Here is a 22,476-nt window from a genome sequence, read left to right on the forward strand (position 1 = left end):
TCTCACTAAGTTGTGCTGGCTAATAAGCTTAATACCAGGCCCATCTGCCACCAAAAATGATCTTGTTCTACATTCTGTTTCCCCAAGAAAGCAAAACACTCCATGGGGACATGACAGAGGGCAGAGAAGTGAGGGGGCCACGAGCGTTTGTTCACGCTGGAGTGGTGCGCACCCCTGCCTCCTGGAGCTCCCTCACTCTGGTGTCTGTGCCGTCACCACCATCCATGCGCCCATTCTCCGTGCCCCGCCTGTCAGTCCCAGCTTTTGTGTCCCCAGCGGGTTTGGCTCTCCTCAACACTTCCCTTTGGGTCCTTAGTACCTGCTCCACACCTTGAGAAGGCAGCTTCTTTGAAAGAACAGGGTCTGTCCGTCCCATATGCTGACACTATGTAGATGATCAGATGAGAAAGCCGCCTGTGTGACAAAGAGGAGATGAACTCTAAGCTAAAATCTGGTGTCCAGGCTCATACAAAGTGGCCTCCTTAGCCAAAGAACCCTCCTGCTTGGGTTTATTGAGATGATAAAGGCCTTCTTCCTCCCACCACCTGGATGCCCTGACAATCAGCTTCATCCTCCACCAAGGCTCCTACCATTGGGTTAGGCCATCTGCTTGACTCAAGTCCACATAAACAACTGCTGGGAATTGTGCAGCTCCCCAGAGACTGAAAGCACGCAGATGAGGGAGGGATTTGAGCTCCCGAAAGAGAAAGGACTTTATTTCATTGATTCCCCAGACCCAGATGCCCAGGAGTGCTGGCTCACTGTTTAAGGAAGGTCATCCCACCTGGAAAGAACATTTCCAAACAATTCTTTAGCTGCATATTTTGTATGAGAAGATGTAGGAACCATTACTTGATATAAGCTCAATAAATCAAGAAAATATGCACGTAATATGAAACGGATGACGATCACCCTGTGAGTCTGTTTCTCAAAGCTTCCTCTACCAGGGAAAGTGCTAAGCTCTTCAGCACATTAGCTCACTGAATGGTAGGTAGACATTGCTCTTACCCCCCTTTTACAGCTAAAAAAACTGAGGCACAGAGAGTTTAAATATCTCACCAAGTTTTATAGCTAGCAAGCCATGATTTCAGCCAGTATTTCTCACCCTAAAGCCATTAAAAACAATAAGTAACAATAATAAAAATCATAGTTTAAATTAGGGGTAGTCAACCTTTTTATATCTACCACCCACTTTGTATCTCTGTTAGTAGTAAAATTTTCTAACCGCCCACCGGTTCCACAGTAATGGAGATTTATAAAATAGGGAAGTAACTTTACTTTATAAAATTTATAAAGCAAAGTTACAGCAAGTTATAGCATATAATAATAATTACTTACCAAGTACTTTATGTTGGATTTTTGCTAAGTTTGGCAGAATAAATCTTTATAAAACAACTTACTATAGTTAAATCTATCTTTTTATTTATACTTTGGTTGCTCCACTACTGCCCACCATGAAAGCTGGAATGCCCACTAGTGGGCAGTAGGGACCAGGTTGACTACCACTGGTTTAAATAATAGTTAAAATATATACTAACAATAGTAGTTAAAATAAAATAAAACAGCAAAACACTGTTGAACATTTTACTGTGTGGTGTGGTAAAAACGCATCATATGCACTCTCCCCATTGAATCCTGTCATGCTCCCATGGAGTGGGTACAAACTAGCCCCATTTTTAGTTAAGGAGACTTGAAATAACTTTCTTGGCATAATTAATCTAGTAAAAGATGAATGACACAAAGTGTGACAAGAGACCAGAGAAGGTCAGCTACAGACAATTAACCAGCAGTGTCAGAGAGAGGCCGTTCTGTTTTATGCTTTCCCAAGGGTTAGTCTGGGGACCAGAAACACAGGTATGCCACACTTGGACCTGAGTCGGCTCCGCCCCCACACTCCGGTTCCCAGCAAACGCCTGGAGAGAGTGTGCACATCAGCCAGGGGCAGCCATGGAGGGGCAGGCCTCTCTCATCCAGGGAGCAGAGTGCGGATCACACCTTTTTGTCCTGATTAACACCTTGTAAAGATGAGTCAGTGCTTGGCTCTTGGGGTTTTCCCAGAAGATATAATTCTTTCTTTTCCTTTAGCTTCATAGATTTTTCCCACAAGCAATCAGACTTCCTGTAATTTTTATTAAGAATTCCAGACACCCCAGCAGTAATTTCCAGACACCACAGCCTCTGTTAAGGTAACAAGCCATTTTATAATTGGGTCCACTTCATTAGCCCAAAGCCCCTGCCCTTGGAAGGGAAGCACCCCCTTCTTGGCTGCTGGACCACGAGGCTCCCAGCTCCCCAGGAGAGCGTGTTTCAGGATGAAGGCCCCCTTGGCAGCCCCACGCTCTGGAACGCCTGTGGTCGGTCTGTTCTCTATTAATCCACAGGACTGCACATTAGGATGGACAGGAAGACTGGTTCTCTTTCAGATGAAATAAAAATTATAGATTTCATCAGTATATTGATTTGGGGCCAAAAACAAATGGTGGACATTGTCATATTATAAACTTTTGGTTTTCTGAGAGATTCACCCAGAATGTATTTTGAGATCTGTTCAGAATTTCTCTTCTTACATCCACAATACATTATCTCCATATGTCACCAACCAGCCAACCAAACATTCGGATGCATTTTCTCAGACTGTTCTCCTGGGAAGGGTGTGAACCGGTAGTTTCTGAACGTTGGGAAGACTTTCTCAGGTGCAGCCTTGAGAAGGACTAAGCACGCGCCTGCCTCCACTAGTCAGCTTCTCCTTTTCAGGTCCTTGTTAATATTAACTGTAGTTTAGCCTTTAAAGATGAACTAGATAATATTCGGGTAAAAAGTGAAGAAAGTCTTGAATACACACAGACCCTTAACTGGAATGCCTGCCATGTGACAGATACACTGGTAGGAGCTGTAGAAGCCCCAGATGAGTAAGAGGGTTCCTTCCCCACACAGAGCCCCTTCTGATGGGGAGATACTGTCTTATCTAGAACAGGGCAGAGGTAAGAAAGAGAACCAGCCAGGGTTGGGAGGCAGAAAAGTAGGTGTAGTTTTATGCACAAGGGTGAAGGTAGTAAGTAGTAAAGACAGTCTCAGGGTTTTATGGAAACATGGTACAGAAAGGGGGGAACAACAGGGAAGGTCAGGAGATACTTTGACTAGGTGATTATCCTGAGGCTGAGCTTTTAGCAGGGGAGAATCGGCTAGGGGATAGGGGGAGAAGTGATGCTCTGGGCAGCTAGCACTGTGCAAAGGAAGGTCTGGGAGAGAGAGGAAAGTGCAGAGGTGGGGATCATTGTCACTGCCAAATGCCCGGAGAGACAATACACGGAAGGAGGCAGGGCTGGGTACCTGGGAGGGACCAGACCCCAGGGGACCTGATGGACAAGCCCATGGATTCCATCTAACACGCGAAAAAGGTCTTTAGTTAGTTTTACACAGGGGAGCAACAGGGCCAGAGTTACCTTTGACTTTGATCAGTCTTGAGGATGACTTGGTTGGGCCAAGCTTTGAGACACAAGAAGCAGTTAGGACCATTATGGAAATCTATTACATTAAAGCAACATGGATAGTAGGGTGGGAGAACAGAGTGAATCTGAGTAATTTCTGAAAAAGTAGCGATTACTTGGATCAAGAAGCTGGGGATGAAAGAGAAACGAGCCTAAAGCTGCTCTAGTTTCTAGTGTGGCTGTCGGGATGGATGATGGTGCCACTGCAGGAGAGTGAAGGGAAGGAGAGCATCTCGGGGACAGTCACTGTGAGGCACTGGGTGTGATACCCATGAGGTGCCTGAGGACATCCAGGTAGAAGTGACCAACATGCAGCTGGGTACCACTGAGAGGAGAGGTCATGGCTGGAGCATAGATCTGGAGATAACAGCAGCCAGGTGGTTGTGAAGCTCATTGGGGAGAGAGAGCTAAAGCAGACTGGGGCACTGGGGATAGAAATGAGGGGAAACGAGTGATTGAGCGGTGGGTAGAGGGTGAGGGTCCAGTGACAAAGGGAAAACCCGGGAGTGTGGGGCCTGGCAGTGAAGGGAATACAGACTAAAGGGAGAGGGGCAGTCGACTGATAAACCAGGAAGATTCAAGAGAGAGCTTCTTATAAGGTTTGGTTTATTAGGCTACTGGCAATTGTGGGGAAAGGAGTTCTGGTGGCATCTTGGTGGGCAGGGGCAGATGCTAGGCAGCTAAGGCATAAATGGGCAACAAGGAAGCAGAGGGTGGCTGTTAAACAGTAAGTATAGGACATTGGGTGGGGCGGTCAGATCAGCCTCTGCATTCCCGGGGAGAGAGCAGAGTTTAGGGTACCTTTGTAGGATCTGTGCTCATTTCAATTTGTTTTATTGTTTCCCTGCTTCCTCCTTTGACTCTTTCTTCCATCCCAACCTCTTCCTTCCATCCCAACCACCCCTCCACATATTTTGCACCACATGATATGGATGACCTTAGCCATCATGGAACTTGTAGGGAGACAGACATTAAAACATCAAAGCACTTGACTGATGATACCTTGGTAACATAATCTCATGAACAATCATTTTGAGTGGTGCAGTACAGGTGAAGTAGAGGGCATAGAGCACACCCTCTACTAACTCCAGGAGGTCTACCTTCTTTTGAGTTTTACTTACCACAAGCAGACCATGAACTGAAGTAACATACATTAGAAGGCACTGAATATATTAAATTAGCTGACTATAAAATATCATTTGTTTGGTCTAAATTTGAGCTCGGATTTCCAATGAAATATCACTTTGTCTTTAATAGAAGAAGTCAGACTCTTTAAGTCCTTTCTGACCCCTCCAGTCCGTATTAAACTGGGACATAATAATGGTAATTAATGCAGTGTTGATGGTGCCTGACATTTTTCCAAAAGACAAGATGAAAGAGACTATATACATCTCAAAGGATAGGAAATCTCTGGTTTATCTTTTGCAGCATAATGCAATATACTTTTATCATTAGAGTCAAGTAGAATCTTATTAAAACTTGCTATGCAAGGTAACTCCAGGAGAAAAATCTCTGTTGCCCTTGACGACCACATGCATATTGGCTTTATGTTCAAGCAAAGGAAACTTTTAATTGCCAGTGTTAAATTCTCTGAAGTTAATTTCACATTACCTTGACGTTCAGCTAAGAAGCAGACAGGGTCACTCTTGGTTTGTAAACCCTGTTGTCTGGATTATCTAATTGTATCATATTGAAGAATGTGATCAGCAAAGAATTTTAAAGAAAAGTAACAGTGAAAGCTCAGAGCTATGAAATAACTTGTCAGGAAAAAAAATAGAGGGTTTTTTTCTCCCCTTTCACTGCTCTGGCAAAAGTGGGTTACATTTTCTTTCTTCAGAGAGAGATCAGTACGGGTTTTTATGCCAGAGGCCATTTTAATACATGAATGATTTGTAGGTAAATTTATTGTAGCCAATGGGTGCAGTCAACTGTGTAATAGAAATATTGTCAAAAAGCCAGGATTATTATTTAAATAAGTGCAGTGTTAAATTTGATTACATACTTTTTAAAGCTAATAAAACATTTCATTGCTCTCAAACTATTTCCCATAGTCCCATTTAGTCAGAAAACATAAATTAAGTGAGGCTCTGCATAGAAAATCACCCAGGCTTGTGTCGATGGAAGTATGCATGGAAAAGCTTGGCAGCCTCACAGTCTAAAGACAAAAGGATATAAAAGGGGTTGGCAGGCTCCGATATAGGCTTATGGGGGGGCATGCTTTTATCCTTAAAGAATTATTAAAAATGACTGCCTAGGAGAGTGTGTGCTTGAGATGGTCCCGATGGGTGTGGAATTGCAGGAAGCCTAGATGTGAATCAGAATGAGGTCACCTCTTTCCTTATCATAGATAGAGAAAAGACACTCAGGTTAATAAAATTCTGCTCACTTGGACACAGGGTCTTTCCAGAAACATTAGCCACTTAAAAAAGGAGTAATTGTTTTTGTTTTAAATAAATCAAAGTAAAGCCTTTGATGCCAACATGGGGATGTGACATTTTAAACTGTGCTATTTGCTGAGCTTATCCTGTGACAGGTCTTCATTTCCACCAAATGTCAAGGATCAGTGCCTTGCATTCATTTTAATGAAATATTGTGCTGATAAGGGTTATGAATGCCAAGTTTAAGCTGTAAATTACTAAATATCGGGCTGCTTTATGCTCTTTGAATTCACTGGGGAGCAAGCTAATGAAGGTTTCTTTCTCGCTTCCTCTCACAGTTAGGGATTCACGGTTATGCATTTGCAATCACAAATAATGGATATATCCTGACGCATCCAGAACTCAGACCACTGGTAAGAGAAGTACTTACTTCTGTGTTTCTCCCTTCATGATTTTAGAAGATTTTCTTTAGTTCTATGGCAGTGACACTTTGTGGCAGTTTTCACATTAAAGGCTCAATTTATAATATTGTTTCCTAAAGGTAGTTTTAACAGTTAATAAATAAATAAAGTTGGATAAATGCATTTATTATTATACTTTTATATATAAATCTATGTATCTATATGCATCTATTTTTTATTTCACAGCTGTCAATATGTGAATATATTTTTAGCTTTAGACAGCTTGAAACACATCATAATAGGTACCTTTATTTAACAAGTGGTCTCACACTCCAACCCGAGACCGACTTGTTGCCAGTCACATTTGATAAAATAAATTAGTTCCAAGATCCTTGGAAATTCATAACCATAGGATTTGCCCCCAAATTACACGGACTAAGCCCAATGTCTCCTGTGTTGAAGGGAGTCGACAATACCATTTTTGTTTAATTAAACAGGAGAGATTTTTCTCTATTTCCTGCCTATGCCATATTCAGTAGCATTGTTTGGTGACCTGACATGTAAACCATTTTCTTTCAGCAGTGTTTTCTCTTTCTCTGAGTGACTGGGGTTAGGACAGCTGGTTGTAGCGCTGCCCGCCCCCATTGCTGGGAGAGGCTGCCTGGAGCACTGTGTTGAGCAGGAGTCTGAAGGGCGGCCAGACTGGTGGGATGGGAGGCCCTGGTCTGCTGGCGGTACCTCCTGTGGACGCTGGCGGGCTGTGGGTAGTGAGCGGACTGTGTTTTTGCTATCTCTGGACTAGTTGCAATGTGTTGGAAAAAAAAGGCATCCTTTTCAGTGTGTGGGTGTGTGGCTCATTTTAAAGAAGATTAGAGGTATAAAGAGGAAAAATAGTGAATTCTGCTTTGGAAAGTCAGAAAAACTGTAGATTGTTTTCTACAGCAGTCCACACATACACACACGCGCGCATGTTCACAAGGGCCCATCTGCTTCAGACTTAGTCTTCTCTTTCATCAAACTGAGAAAATAGCGGCAGTGCCTGCTATGCAAATGTTTATTGGCGAAGCATCGTGGGGACCAGTTTGATTCTCACTTGACTCATTGTTTAGAAAAAGTTCATGTTTGAGCTCCATCATCATCCAACTTTGCTCTAATCGCCCTGGTATTAATGGAGTCATGGCCACATCATGTGGATCCCATATGCACATTCTGAAATGGGAATTATGGTAATATTTGATTTCCACAATCGTTTTATCAGAAAAAAGATTGAGTTAACTGGTTAGCTAGTTCCAAATATAACTCAGAACTATTGAAAAGTCTGATTGAAAAAGATACTAAATTTTTAAGGCTATTTAAGTCTAAAAACAAGTTTAGGTCTAAAAGCTCAGCACTTTGCACATTTCAAACTGCCCATTTGCAGTTTTCTGTTGGGAGCAGTATGGGTTTTGGGATTGGTGAGGCTCAGTCTGGGCTCCTAGTGCTTATTTATTCCAAATTGGAGTAGAACAGAGTAAATGAAACAATCAAACCTGGATCTTCTGCCAGTGAGTGGATGAACTTCCTATTTATCAGCTTTTGAGGAAGGAATGAAATGGACCCAGATGTCAGAGGTCACCGAGGTCCTTCCCCGCTCTCTGCCGCAGCGGTGGTGCGCAGCCCCCTCTGCACAGTCAGCTCTCAATGTCTTCTGGCCGTTCGCATCTTCTAGTCATGCAGCCAAAGGTCTGTTGCAAGGAGTCCATCTGATGCATATTTCAGAGCCATGGCCACTGAGAGGGCAGCCGAAAGGGTCTTAGAAAAGCAGGCCAACCAGGCAGCACCAGTCACATCCTAACAGTGCGAATACAAATCATTCCCATTCTTCTCACTGTGGAAACATTGTACTGAACTGTTTCACCAAAAGTGGTAACCAGGGTCAAGTTCCCATAACTGGGGTGGCCCAACAAATGCCCCGTATCTCACCTGTGAAAATCTAAACCAGATGAACCATACTGCACTTGATCTGTGATAAGAGCCTAAATAATGACCAGGCCATTTATCTGTCGCTATTCCTGAGGCCATGAGATCTTCAGGAGAGGTTTGGAGTGGTGCCAGTCATTGAGGATTATGTGAACTAACCCATCTGAATGTGATCAGTAAGTAGATGTTGACTCTACTTTGACTTTTCCACTTTCCTCCTGGGAAAAGGATAGCAGTGAAATGGAAGGAACTCGACTTCAGCCACACAGAGATTTCTCTGGGCTCCTAGTCCAGCCGCATCCCAGCTGTGGGACTTTGGGCAAGTCACATAGCCTCTCTAAGCATCGGTTTCTCTTCTAATCTTGCCATAACCATAGTCTATAGATCTCAGGTTGATTATCAGAGTAAATGAGATAATGCCAGCAAAAAGCTTTGTGTAGAAAAGTAGCCCCCAGGACACCATGGGGTCAGTGGTAGTTAACCTGGCACTCTGTTTGTGTTATGTTGGCTCTATGGACCTGAGCTCAGTTGCTCTAAAGTTTGGGAGGACATGGTGGTGGAAGATGCTTGAGGAGGATCTAAAGAACACTTTTTGATTATTCGGTTCATTCAAACTATTCCAGTTGACATTGATGAGGATTGTATACACAGATGCATCCCAACCCCTGCCCCGGAACAGATACAGTCTCCGGACTCATGCACTCTGTATTCAATCCTAATTCTAGTCTGCCATCAACTTAGTCTGTGAAACCTCGACTAAGCCTGTCTGTGTCTATCTCTTTCTTTCTGTGTGCCCTTTCTTTCTGTGTGCCTCTCACATAGGCATATACACACACTTGGTCAGTTTTCTTGGCCAATTCTGGTCTAGAACAGTGGTTTTCAAAACCACTGGTCTAGAAAACAGACAATTGTACCATCAGTTTCTGTTTGAGCTCTATCATATGAGGAAACCAAAGTTGTTGTGGTTTGTGTGTTTTTAAAGTAGCAGTGAGGATAATACTAGAAACTGTGGTAAGTAGAGACAGTCCTTAAGATTTTATCTACATGGATGGAATTCTCCTGGCATTGGTATGTGACAGCTATTGGTTCATCTCAGGTTTTCGTTTCACCTAAACAACAAACTCTGGAAGCTTCCCGCTGCCTTCTGCCCCATCACCAGTCCACTCAGCACACAATAGGGACTGGGAACGAATGAATGAAAGCACCCTTCAAAACCGCTGCTTTCACGTTCACTCACTTTGGGTCTTTCAGATAATGTGCCCTGTGAACCTCCCCTAGGAATCCGGGGTCTGCACCAGACATGACCCACCCTGGTCAGAACTCTCATGCATGGCTGGGTACAGCCAGCTGCCAGCAGCTCCCATGGCTAGCGGAAGGTTCAGGCAAGAACTCCTCGTTCAAACCTGACCCTCCTTATAAGACACGCACATTCCCCTCAGTTCTGGCCAAGGTTACCAGGTCGGCACATTGGGTGTCAGTGTGGGTTTCTGGCCAGAATGAGAGGACAGGGCGGGCTCACTTAAAACAACTCCTATTCCCTGTCCATCTTCCACGGAGGTGGTTTCTGCCCCTGCAGCCAGGGAAAGAAGTGGCTTTCTCTGAGCACAATACCAATATTTTTCTAATTTGTCCAATAAAATCTTTCCCCTGAGCTTAATGTTTGGCTTGATTTTATCAAGTGTTTTCTTTAATCTTGTATTATTTGGGCGTGAATCATGAAGTGTCTCCAAAAACAGCTCAGATGTAGGGGCCTTATTCAGCCAGCGTGCTTTGGTTTAAATGGCAAAACTGCTCAAATAATACTTTTCTGTTGATCACTGGGCTACCCTTTGTCTTTCTCCACCTGTTTCTCAACCCATCTGTCCTTGTCACCAGCTTGTCACTCTGGCAGTCTGACTGACATTGATTCCAGAAATGTTTACCTGGTGCCCTGTGTGCTGTGTCCTGTGTTGGACCAGGGCGGATGTAGCAAATGTCAAGTGTGCTGAGGTCCTTACCTTGTGGGTGGTGGCTCTCACCTCTTCTCTGGGTGGGGATGGTTAGAACTCAAGGAATTGTTTTTGAGTACCTATTAAACATCTGGAAGGTTTTTTTCTTGGTCTCTACCACTTTAACATTCAGGTTAAAAATATTTCAGAGTACAATTACTTCTAGTTACTGTCTAGGTTGATTTGTTTTGCACTTTTTTTTCTTCCCATGTCTTTGAGAGCTTTATAAATTTTTCTTAAAATGTGGAGCATGTCTCTTTTTCTTCTGCCCAATGGGACATCGAGGGAGATGTGTCACCTTTAGCATGGTCTGATTTGTTGTTGTTGTTGAGATGTTGGTGCTCCATCTTCCCTCCATCTTCCTCCTTTAGAAGAAAAACACATCTGAGTTGATTTCCTGAGTGTAGGCCTGGAATGTGGACCTGGTCCAATCACCAAGAGAAAACAAAGCAGGCCCCCTTCCAGCAGCCACAGGACAGATAGGGCTCCACAGAGGAGCCTGGGGCAGGCAAAACCCAATACTGGTTTCTAGGAAGCCACGTTGACATCTGCCAAAAGATGTTTGTTCTGTGTCTGTAAGTGAACCCAGGAGATGGGGAAGGATGCTGGCAGGTCTGTGTTCTGGAGGAACATTCGCCAAGCATGTGGGTGTGGTGGTGGAAGACATGGGAGGTAGGGATAATGGAGGGAAACCATTCATTCCTTCAGCATTTGCTGAATGTCCATCCACTATGCTTCCGGCCCAAGCAAGCTGCTCGGCCTGGTTACAGAAGTGCACCCTGCCTCAGAGAACTAAAAATCCTATAGGATGGATAAGATTTCATGCATAGAGAGCATAGAGAACTATATAGATGCTCGTAGGGGAAATGCAGTTTTTTACATTTATTTTGTTCATCTTAGTAGTTTCTTCTTTTCATTAATTTTTCTTTATGTCACAGGAACTGTTTGAAGTGTTTTACTATGTTAAAGTGTTTAATCACTAACTCGTTTAATAGCAAGGCTAGGATGTAGGCATGGTGAAAAGGCCCAGAGACTCATAGGAGGGGCATGTGTGAAGTCAGGCCTGAGCAGAAGATGGGTCTAGAAGGCATCTGGAATCAGATTGAAGACAACTGCGAGAGCCAGGCTGAGGAGCTGGGGTTCTCTGTGAGAAAGGCAGATGTCCCCATGTTACCTGTCGGAAGTGATAAGATGACAAGATGACTAGAAAGTGCTGAACCTGGAGCCCTAACCCAGATTAGTCTTGATGTGCTACCTTCACTGCTGTGCTGGTTGGTTGTTCAGGAGACGGGAGGCAGAGTAGTTGGAGGGCGCAGGACCCAGAGGCCTGGTCTCTGCAGCCTCACGGATGAGTAACAGGGCCATCACCAGGCGACTGTGGTTAAAATCTGCCGAGACTGGTGCTGTCCAGTAAGCAGATAATGGGAGCCATGAGTTGAGCAGCCTGTGTGATTTAATGGTTTCTAGGAGCCATTTCTAAAAGTAAAAAAAAAAAACAAAAAACAGGTGAGGTTAAGTTTAAGAATATATTTTATTTCACCAAAGATTAAATTCAAAATCACATTGTTTCAATATACAATCACTATGAACATTATTAATGAAGTACTTGACATTCTTTTTTTCATATACATACTAATCTGTGAGGGTTGGTGTGTATTTTACACCCACAGCACATTTCAGTTTTGACCAGCCACATTTCAGGTGCTCAAGAGCCGTATGTGACAGCATAGGTCTGGAGAGTGACCAGATATTTTGAGCCCTCCTAAATAAAATGGCTTGATTATAGGAGCTCCTCTTTTCTAGAAGTGAGTCAGAACGAACTGCAGCACCACCACCGCTGCCCATCACTGTTTCATCTTGGGAGTCTGTGCAAACAGTTGGTGGCCTCATTGCCTTGTCCATGGTGGCCTCTCGGGAAGTGAAAGTGGAAAGTCGTCCAGCATGTAGGACATCAAGGCAGTGGCCAGGGCAGGTGGGCTCCCTGGCTTGCTAAGCTTCTCTGGCTGTTTCAGCAGTCATGGGCGCAGTCCTCAACCATGTCTACTTCCTCAACCAGGCTGCGCCATTAGCCCGCGGTGGGAAGTGAGCGTTAGCCACGTCGAGTGAACCTGGGCTGTGAGGCTGTCTGAGTCGGAATATTCAGACACACAGACCACTTCTGCTGCTCTGTAAAACTCAGGTTAGCTCTCTAACGCACTCATATTCTGCAGATAACTGTGTCATCTTCCTAACCTTCTGGAATACCAGAACCTTCCACTCCTTCTGGAATTCAGCCACTGGCTCTCCACAGCCTGAGCTTTGTCTTATGTCACCAGCCATTTCCTTGGGTCACTCCTTGACTGTCCCTGCCCCACTCTAAACATTGATTATACTTCTTTGTCCTTATAAACAGCCAGGCTGTGTCTTTTTCTATTCACATGGGTGATAGATGGACGCTTGTAGGTCATTGACTACACAATCAACACATGGACCTAGATATAAATACTCTCACACCATAGTCCTCTCATATGGAATTAAGTGGACATTCCTGTGGACTCATGTATGTATATATTAAATGCTAAGTAGATATTGCATATCAAACATCAGTTTAAATAGGAGCTTAAAAGGTAGGTGCACTATTAAAATCCTTGTTGAAATCCACTGCATTGCCTCAAGCAGTGGGCCATGTGAGGAAATTCTGTGTAATTTCAAAAAATTTGATATAAAGTTAAATGCGATATTTATATTATTATGTAAATTATGTTATGTCAGGGCTTTCTTTCATCTCACACCCAACGTTTTTCTTTCTTTCTCTTTCCCTCTCTCTTTTTCTTTCTTTCTCTCTCTCTTTCTTTTTTTCTTCTTTTTTTTTGTATAATTCCTCCTTAATTTCTTCTTCCTATCCACAACTACTCAATGCAAATGCAAGTGTTCTTTTGCATTCAGTAGCCTCCACCAATAGCTTTTTATGGACCCTTTCCCCAAGTCTTCCACCCTCATATTCAACTACATCTGGCTTCCAAACATGCCCTAAGCCCACCCACCTCTCTCTGTCCCTCCTCGTTGGTCTGGGCCACTGTACTGTCTCTCCTGGATGACTTCAGTCCCCTTTTAGCTCTTCCCTGGGCACCTGATCCCCCCCCCCCAGCACTATTTACTCAGTATTCAGAAGGGCTTTCACAGACAGCAGTCAAATGCTGTGCTCCCCTTGGCATTTAGAGGAAAACCCAAACTCCTGGGCATGACCCCAGTTCTCCCCTAGATCCATCTCCATAACCTGACCTTCCAGGCTTGTGTGGCTGCCCCATACTCTCCTGTGCTCCAGCCACATGCTGGCCCTTTCCATTCCCCAGAAACTTTCTTCCTCAGAATCCTGGTGCCTGCTCTTCCCTCTACTAGAATCTTGTCCCAGATCACCCATGGTGGCTTGTTTATATCTTCCGTGTCTCTTCTCAGAGGTTGCCCTGAAGAGAGGTATCCCTCCCTGCTCCCTGACCGAAGGAACAACACTCCTCCTCCTCTGTCACTCCCCATCACATCCACTACTGTAACTTCCTTGGTTCACATACAACTCTTGGGAAAGGTCTATGTGTTCAACCTGTCCCCTGATGTCTCTTGTGAATTCCTGGGAGTGTGCTCCTGCATAGGGGAGGTTGTCAGTGAATATTTGCTCAGTGATATTGATGAAGTTTGAAGGATTCTGATGGCTGAATGTCTGGGTCCCAATTTCCTACAATAAATGAGAAGTGCAGGTGCCACACGATCACTCCTGAAACAACGACCGAGTCCTTCCTTGCTATGTCAGGTGCAGAAATTGAAGCAGGTGGATTGGTCAGTACCTCCTTTCTTTTGGCCTCTCCCTCTACCCTGCTATTCTTGCAAGTATTCATCAGATGTTCCTGGAGTCAAGCACTGTGATAGCAGATGGAGACATAGAACCAGGTAGAAAGATGTCTCTGCCCACAAGAAGCTCACTGCACAAATCAAGAGTTCCTCAGCAGCCAGAGGGGTCAAAAGATCTATGGGCTCACAGATGTGTCTGCTTAGCTCAAGGAAGGGTGCCCTATACTACGGGAAGGCTTCCCAGAAGAGGTGGCATGCACGCCAACCGCATCCACAGTCCATCTGCGGGACATGTCTTTCCATTCAGCAGGGTCCCCCCACTCTCCCCAGGACGGCTGTCTTCCCATCAGACCAGACATGACTTCTGTCTCTGGTCTCAGAGCCATGCATTCTTCTGGCCCCGGCTGTCCAGGTGTGTCCAGGTTTCCAGACTAGCATAATTTACAAACCTGTCTCTAGCTCTCAAATGCTGGCATTCTTTCAGAGCCTCCTGGCCCTTCACTCAGGCTGCTGAACTGAAGGAGGCTGCCCAGTAGGTGGCGCCCGGGCACCGCTGTGCGCCCTGCGCTGAGGCTGCCAGCCCTGCAAGCACCCGTCTCTGATTGGAACCCAGGGACTCCAGCTTAGGCCTGGTCTGAATCCATCCCATTTAGTTTAAAAGACAGAATTAACGGATGCTTGGTAATGTATCTGCTCAGAGGAGTGTGTTCTCTGAGAAAAAATAAACAAGACTGCGTGACCCCCACGTAGCAAGCCTGTTCTTTTTTGAAATACATCATTTGGCAAAAGAGAAAACAGAGCCTTGCATGCTTTCCTCTTGATGACATTGTTGAGGGCACTGTGTGAACTGCCCGAGCCTGGACACTTGTGAGGAAGCATTGCAGCCCTGAGCTGGGAACACTTACACTTTCTGAGTTTGGGGATTAAGCAATTTAGTGTGTGTGTGTGGGGGGGGGGGGGGCTGCCAGGAATTTTGTTGAGCGGGAGCTACACTCTGTCCTGTGGCCCTGAGTTCTGTGGCCAGCTGTGTGCGTGGACACTCAGGATACAGAGGGGGTTTAGCGAACAGGAGACTAGCGGTGACAATGCAGCTGTTCCTAGGGCGCTAGGGGCCAGGCTCTATGCTGAGCACCCTTGTGTGTGCTGACAGCATCCTGCCTATTAGCACTGATCTCAGAGATGTTAACTGATGCCTGACCCAAAGACTGTGTCGGACAGAAAGTAAATTGGGGTCAATCATCAGGGGAAAAAATGAGGATGGGCACTGTTGTTTTTTGTAAGATTAAACCTAGGCAATTGAAAGAACTTTCCTTAATTCTGGAGAAGGTATGAAGTTCTGCAAAATGAAAGCCAGGCTGGAGAACCTCCCGTGGCTTCTGCAGACAATTTTCCCCTTGCCCTCTGCTGTCTGCCCTGCACTGACCTGACCCAACCCTGTGGAACACAGCGGTGACTCCTTTGCTCTGGGCTGTCGGTGGGGTTTGCTCCTGGCAAACACCCACAAGAAATGGAAAAAAAAGAGCTGGGGGTCAGTGTCGACTCAGACCCCTGTCCTCTGGGATGGCTGCACACAGTCTAAATCCACAGAGCCTCCCTTGCTTGGTGGCTTTCTCTCTGTGGGCTCCCGGGACAGCTCCTTCCTTTGTCCCTTCATACAGATGGAAGAAAAGGTCTCCACTACTTCTAGCTTCAGGGTACTGCCCCATTTTTTGTAGTGTTCTGTATTCTATGCATTCTGTTACAATAGCTCCTTTATTAAACTTAATTAGCCAGCTCAACTATGCCGTGTGCTTTCTGCGGGGCCCTGACTAATACAAAGGTATGAGTAGTGGAAGGATTGTTTTTCCTAAGTCTTTACTCTGTCCAGAGAGTAGGAGAGAAGAAAGAAAGGAACGTAGGAAGAATGGGAGGAAAGAGGAAGAATGAAAAAGAAAGGGAAGCCAGAGAGGAAACGAGAGAGGAAGGAGGACAGGAAAGAAAGGAGGGAGGGAGGGCTGGAGGGAGAGAAGAAGGGAAAAGCCAGAGGAAAAGACCTTATATCAGTTCCTTTATTTGTTTACACTTCTAGTGAATTCCCCTTTTGCTCCAGTGATTAAGAACTGGTGTGTTGCTTACGACCCTCTCCTCTCCCTCCTCCCACCGGTCCTCTCCTCATCTGCATGTTTTTAATGATACCTCTCCTGCCAGGCATTCTATTAGATGTTGGGAATCTAGTGATAAAAGACGATGTAATTCCCCCTTGATTTGATATTTGCAATCTCACGGAGAAGATATGTGTTAAAAAAGAAAGCTGATAAGTAAGCAAACAAAAAGTTGTACACAGTTTGGATAAACTCTCCGAAGAAAACAAGGATCTGAGGAAATAAAAGGTAGGGAGAGGCACCTCCCTTGCTTGGGGGTCAGGGAGAACCCTTCTTTGGGTTGACTTTTTTTTTTTAAGAGAGAGGCAGAGAGGCAGAGACAGACTCCTGCATGTGCCCCAACCAGTATGTACTCGGCAAGCCCCCTACCAGGTGATGCTCTGACCATCTGGGGCCGAACTATTTTAGCCCCTGAGGTGAGGCCATGGAGCCATCCTCAGTGCCCGGCCTGATGCACTGGAACCAATTGAGCCATGACTGCATGGGAGGAAGAGGGAGAGAGAGAGAAGGGGAAGGGGAGGGGTGGAGAAGCAGATGGGCGCTTCTCCTGTGTGCCCGACCGGGGAATCAAACCAGGGACATCCACATGCCAGGCCGATGCTCTACCACTGAGCCAACCAGCCAGGGCCCAGGATGACATTTTAAGCTTAGCCCTGCAGTCCTCAGGGAAGAAAGAATTTGCTGTGCCGAGACCATAGCCTCTCAGGTAGAGGGCACTGTGTACTCAAAGCCCCCAAGGCGTGCGGATGTTTCTCTCTGGAATTGGTTGGTTGAATAAGAACAGGCTTCCAAAGGACAAGGTAGAATGGCTTGAGGTTTTATTGATAAATTTCTCTTTGGGAGCATGCCTAGCAGAGCAGTTGCTACTGATGCCTACCTCTCTGCCATCAGCCTTCACCATTTCCACACATGCCAGCCTGGCTTGCAGCTGCCGGCCCCCGGGGGCCGGTGGTCTCTGGTTTCGGGAGTCCACTTTTCTCCAGCATGCAGCAGGCCAGGTATGCCAAGATTAGCATCCCTCCACCAAAGACTGGTGAGCACCCACACCACACAGGTGGGCCATCTCCAGCTGCCTGCTCCACACTGGCCACAGAGCCCCCAGGGGACTCAGTTCCCAGAACCCACAGTGCTAAGATGCTAGGTGATGCATCTGTGTTGGCCGCCTGCCCCTCTCTGTCTCTGAGTCACCTTTTCATGTCCCTGGAGGCATTTCCTGGGAGCCCATCTCAACTGAAACCTTGCTCTTGAATCCTGGTTTTAGGGCCTGCTTCACAGAGAATTCAAGACATCAATGGATTGATGTTTCTCTGCAAAAATGGATTTATTTAGACTAGAGCCTCGAGCCCGGTTCTCTGGGCACCACACGGACCTTTGCGTTAACAGGACAGCATCAGGCACACGTTCCATTGCATGCCAGGCCCCTGCATGCTTTTCACCTTATACCAGCCTGCTTGGAGAATCCACATTTGTACTTAGACGTACCAAGGAGTGATGGCTTTCTGCCGTTCATAACCAAGAAGGCACTTTAAGGAAATGTGTTTAGAGATAGGATTCTCTCGTGCTTTATTCTTTGGCAAACGAGTTTGATGAGGACAAAGCTTTTCTTTCCACTGGACACACTCTGACCTTTGTTTCACTAGATTAATTTCATATCTAGAGGGCCTCATCTTGGATGATAAATTAGCAATAAAAAGCTCATCAAAATGTAATTACATGCAATGTGTTGAATAATGATCTCTTAAAAATTCCTATAGATTTGTCTGCACCTCCTTCCCCTGATGGGGGAAATGAGGCTCAGCTGCTAGCTACTAGCCCGGCTCAGGGGCTCAGGAATGCAAACCCTAGCCATGTGAGGGGACTGAGATGGGAGAGCTGGCTTCTGTCATTGCTCAGTGTCATCTATTTGATCAATTGCTTTTCTGCATGTGATGCACCTCTTTATATAATTTAAAGGACCATCTCAGTGGGGTAGGAATACACAGGAAATGGAAGCTCAAGGCAGAATGAAACTCTCTCCTCCTCCATCTACAGCAACCTGTTGGGGAAGAGAGTTATTAATTAAAATGTTAACTGCCCAGATAATAGCAGGCTGACCAGCATGGAGAACTACCAGGAAGGGAGCATTAAAGCTTTCTTAACTCTACACTCCAGGGAAGTGTGTTCCTCCTTAAACAGGAAAACAGAGCCATCTAAGAGGAGACTCCATGGAGCTGTAGAGTGAGGTCAGGCTTTCCTGCCTTGACCTGTTTCTCTCCAGCGGGTTGGACTTGGACTGGGAGTACCCAGCCTTACCCTTTGTTCTTGGAGGATCCCTGTGAAACCTACAGTTGGGGTTGACAGCAGAATATTTGAATGGTTCCAACAGGGTAAATGCCCACACTCATTTGAATAACTGAAGAATTCAATCATTTGAATGCCAATGAGTATTTCTCCCAGAGTTTACATTTTAGAAAGACAGTGCATCTGAATCCCCATGAGAGCATTAAATTGCTATCTAATTAGCAGTCCCAAAATTATATATATTTAAAAGATAATTAAAGGTTTGAAGGCTGTTGGAATAACTGGTTATACATTTAAATGAATCACTAGAAATTTGTTAGTAATGTGTGGAGTTTTCTTTTATTTCTTGCTTCCTTCTTTGAAGTTCAGTAGACCCAACCTCACGGGGTTAAGTCTGGTAGCAGTAAGATAAAGGCAGCTGCTTTTAATTATTGCAGCTCAAACCTCCAAATAATTATAAGCAGCTGTCATTTTTACATAATCCTAAATGATAAGACCCAAAGAATGCAAATAAAAAGGTTGAGACCACGGGCTTTTGGGCACAATAATTGAATCCCCAGCACAGCCTGGACTGACCATTGCCCTTGGTTGAGGAGGTGCCTGCACAGTTAGCTCTTCTCGACCTGCCTCAGGCACTAATGTTTGGCAGCACACCTCCCAGGTGCCATTTCCTCCTTCTCTGTGATGTTGGAAGAGCAAAGGAAAACGCACATTTGGAATATTGACACAAGAAAGTAGTTTTGGGTTAGGTAAGTCAGTCATGTTTGGGCTGCAAGTCCTTAATATCACTTTCCTTTTTCTCTTTGGGGTGGGGTCTACCCTGCCCTTGATCAAGTGACCCCACACACAGTAGATTGTATGGTAGAATGTCAATAGCTGGCATTTCTTTGGCCTGCAGCTGGGGATCTCACAGGGTTGGAAGCTCTTGTGCAGTAGCCGCCAGAGCTAGAAATCCCAAGTCAGCCCAAGGAGCTCTGGGTTCAGGTCAGTACCTGGTGCTCCCTGGACGGGGGGAGAGTGCCTGAGGAAGGAGTCAGGGGGGCACTGACCATGGCCACATGACTTCTGCCTTTTGGACCCAATGACTACGAAACCAAAGTCCACCAGACAAAGACACACGATTCACCCCATGCAGTGCCAAGGCTGGGCTCTGAAGAGACAATTCTAGAATACCACCAAGAAGGAACACACACACAAATGTGTGCGCACACACACACACGTGCACTCATACACCACTTACTCCCAACTTAATTAAAAGCCCAAGGACCCCTCTGCTAAGGAACGCTCCAAGCAGATTGAAATTGAAACGGGGGCCCTGCTTGGCAGAGATGTGCTGAAGCAGAAGGGGTGGCCCAGTGAGCTGAGCTTAACTTCTCGGGGCTGGGAAGGAGGACCAGATGAAAGAAGAGGGGAGTCAGATGGAAGATTAATCTGGGGCACTCAGAAGCTGATAGCTGCCACAAAGTGCTGTTACCTCTCCCCATTGAGGAGGAATAGGGCTTTCAGAAATGCATCCTGGGAATTAGAATCAGGTGAAATATTTTAATTCTCCTGAATGCCCACTTCCCTCGGAGAGTCTAAGTTTCTAGATGCACTCCAGGAAGAGGGCTTGGGGTAACTGGGAGGAGGAAAGGTACCCATCTGACTCCTAGCATGGCAGCAGTACTGGGATTGGACACTCTTTCAATGAAAGTTCAGATACAAATATAAATAGTACACACACGCGCGCGCACACACACGCACACACAGAGGGATGGGCAAAAGTATGTTTACAGTTGTGAGTATGCAAAACACAGTTTATTCTTGTACTATTATTTATTAATTATCGTACTATTTTTCATACAAACAACTGTAAGCCTACTTTGCCCACCCATGTGCGTGTGTGTTTGTGTGTGTGTGTGTGTGTAATGGAAGGATCCCTCTGAGAGTTAATTTAGAACTCAGCTCTGCTCAGTGAGGAATTACAGGTAGCCAGTGGTTGGTGGCAACCATAGGTCATATTACCATGTCCCCTCCCTCTGCCCTGGCAGGAAACATCTCAGGCAGGTCCCAGGACCAACCTCAGGTCCATAAGTACCTGCTTCTCTGCAGAGCAGAGCAGTCTCTGAGGACAGACAGCTGGGGTCAATCTGAGTTCTGCCACTACCAGCTGTGTGACCTTGGACAAGTTACATGACATCTCTGGACGCAGTTTCCTTCATTGAAAAAAGGACAAAACAGTGCCTACTGCATGCGATTGTTATAAGGATTAAGTGAGTTCGTGCTCACAAAATGTATAGAACAGGCCAGGCATACAGTAAGTGTTATACATGTATGTGCTTATTAAGTGAATACACACCCTAATCTGTTCATTTACTCTGTTCGCTCACTCACCAGGCAATTATGGAGAACCTGCTCTTTGCCAGGCACTCTCCTGGGCACGTAAGCAACTACTTTAAAGCCCAGTGTGCTGGGCGCAGAGATGGAGCAGCCGCGGGAGGCTGAGGGGTATGTGGGAAGGCCCCGCGTGACTGGGGACAGTGTGAACTGCCCAGAGAAGCTGACCCGGCTCTGTCCTGAGAGGCCACTTGACTTTGAGCTGCGGTAAAGAGTGTTGGAAATAGATGGAGTGGTGTGTGCTAAGGCCTGAAGGCAAGGATGTCGTGCCATTTTTAGCAGCTGGCTCAGTCCAGCTAGGGAGTATGGTGAGAGACAGGAAATGGTGAGAGAGAGGCCAGCACAGCAAGCAGAGTCAGTCATGAGGGCTTGTTGCATTCTGGAATGTTGGACATCGTCCTGCAGAGCACGAGGAGCCACGAGGACTCCAGACCGAACAGTGATCCAGTCTGTTTCTGGTAACAGAAGAACGTGCTGGGTTGGACCAGGAGAGTGGACAGGAGGGCAGAGTCCCGGCAGGGATGCTTAGCAGCGCTCACCTCCACCCCTGGGAGAGGATCATGGGTGCTGAGACTAAGCTGGGGGCAAGGGGGATGGAGAGATACGATATCAAGAGACCCTCAGATGGAAGCAATAGATGCAGCAGTTTGCTGATCCCTGACTGCTTTGCCAGGCCCACTGGCCTTCTTCTCCTGTTATTCCCGCTTTTCCCAGCATCTGCCCACGTATCTGTAATGACAGACAAATACAAGACCCAGAGGACTCAGCCTCACTGGGGACCTTTGGTTTTCCTGTGAGTCATGAGTGACATCAGAAGTTTCTTGGGCTTAGTCAGACCAGCATACATCCAGAAACATTTTTTTAAAAAAAGATGTATCAGTGGAATTGAAACCCACATTAAAAAATTATATCAAAACCAAATATTTTGCTCGGTCACCAGTCCAGTGGTCTGGGTGGACCGATGATGGATGAGAACCTGTTGAGTTTGGCCAGGACATGGCTAAGGCAGAAAGCAAATGGGTTGAAAAGATCGTCACATGCATGTTTATGCTGCAGAGCCCAGTGTTCTTGGGGAGGTGAAGAGCAGGCACCCCCACCCAGGAGAGGGGGGAGAGACTCTAGCTGGGAGAATCTTAGAACGCTGACAGAGGCGGAGACTCTTACAGGCATAATCCAGAGTAAGGGAAGGTTCCTCTCCCTCTTTTCTGCATCTCTCTTACTTCACTTGCAAATTCATTGCCAGCTTCCTGACCTTCATGTCATTCAGCACAAACACCTTGAAGTGCAGAGACCGCTCTGTTCTGACCACCACCCTTCCAAGGCAAGTTAGGGAGACTGGAGTCCCTTTTCTGGTGATGAGGCTGGGGAGGGGCCCTGGAAACGTCACAGACTGGGAGAAAACCAACAACATGAGAACTCGCCCCACAGCGCCGCTCAAAGGCGAGCACGCCGCGTTTCCGTGTTGACGCTGTTTTCTGGTTTCACTTGAGTGAAGAAGGAAATCCGTTATCTTTGCAGTGTCTAAACCAGAACCAATTCTACCTCATGTTCAAAACAGTCTGACAGTTTCCACATACCCAAGGTTCTGTTGCTAGATAGTTAATTTCTCAAAGGAATAATGCCAAGTGAAGTTCTGTAAATGC

The 22,476-nt window shown here is 45.8% G+C and overlaps 1 protein-coding gene across 2 annotated transcripts in view; it reads left to right on the forward strand.

Annotated features, from left to right (window-relative positions):
• CACNA2D3 (calcium voltage-gated channel auxiliary subunit alpha2delta 3) overlaps positions 1-22,476 on the forward strand; it is a 1,028,076-nt gene that overhangs the window by 790,817 nt on the left and 214,783 nt on the right. For both annotated transcript variants that reach the window (XM_066350330.1, XM_066350329.1), the window contains exon 17: positions 6,205-6,279. In XM_066350330.1, the coding sequence (XP_066206427.1) occupies positions 6,205-6,279 (75 nt within the window). The remainder of the gene's footprint in view (positions 1-6,204; positions 6,280-22,476) is intronic.

Source organism: Saccopteryx leptura, chromosome 10, assembly GCF_036850995.1.
Source record: "Saccopteryx leptura isolate mSacLep1 chromosome 10, mSacLep1_pri_phased_curated, whole genome shotgun sequence".
NCBI lineage: Eukaryota > Metazoa > Chordata > Mammalia > Chiroptera > Emballonuridae > Saccopteryx > Saccopteryx leptura.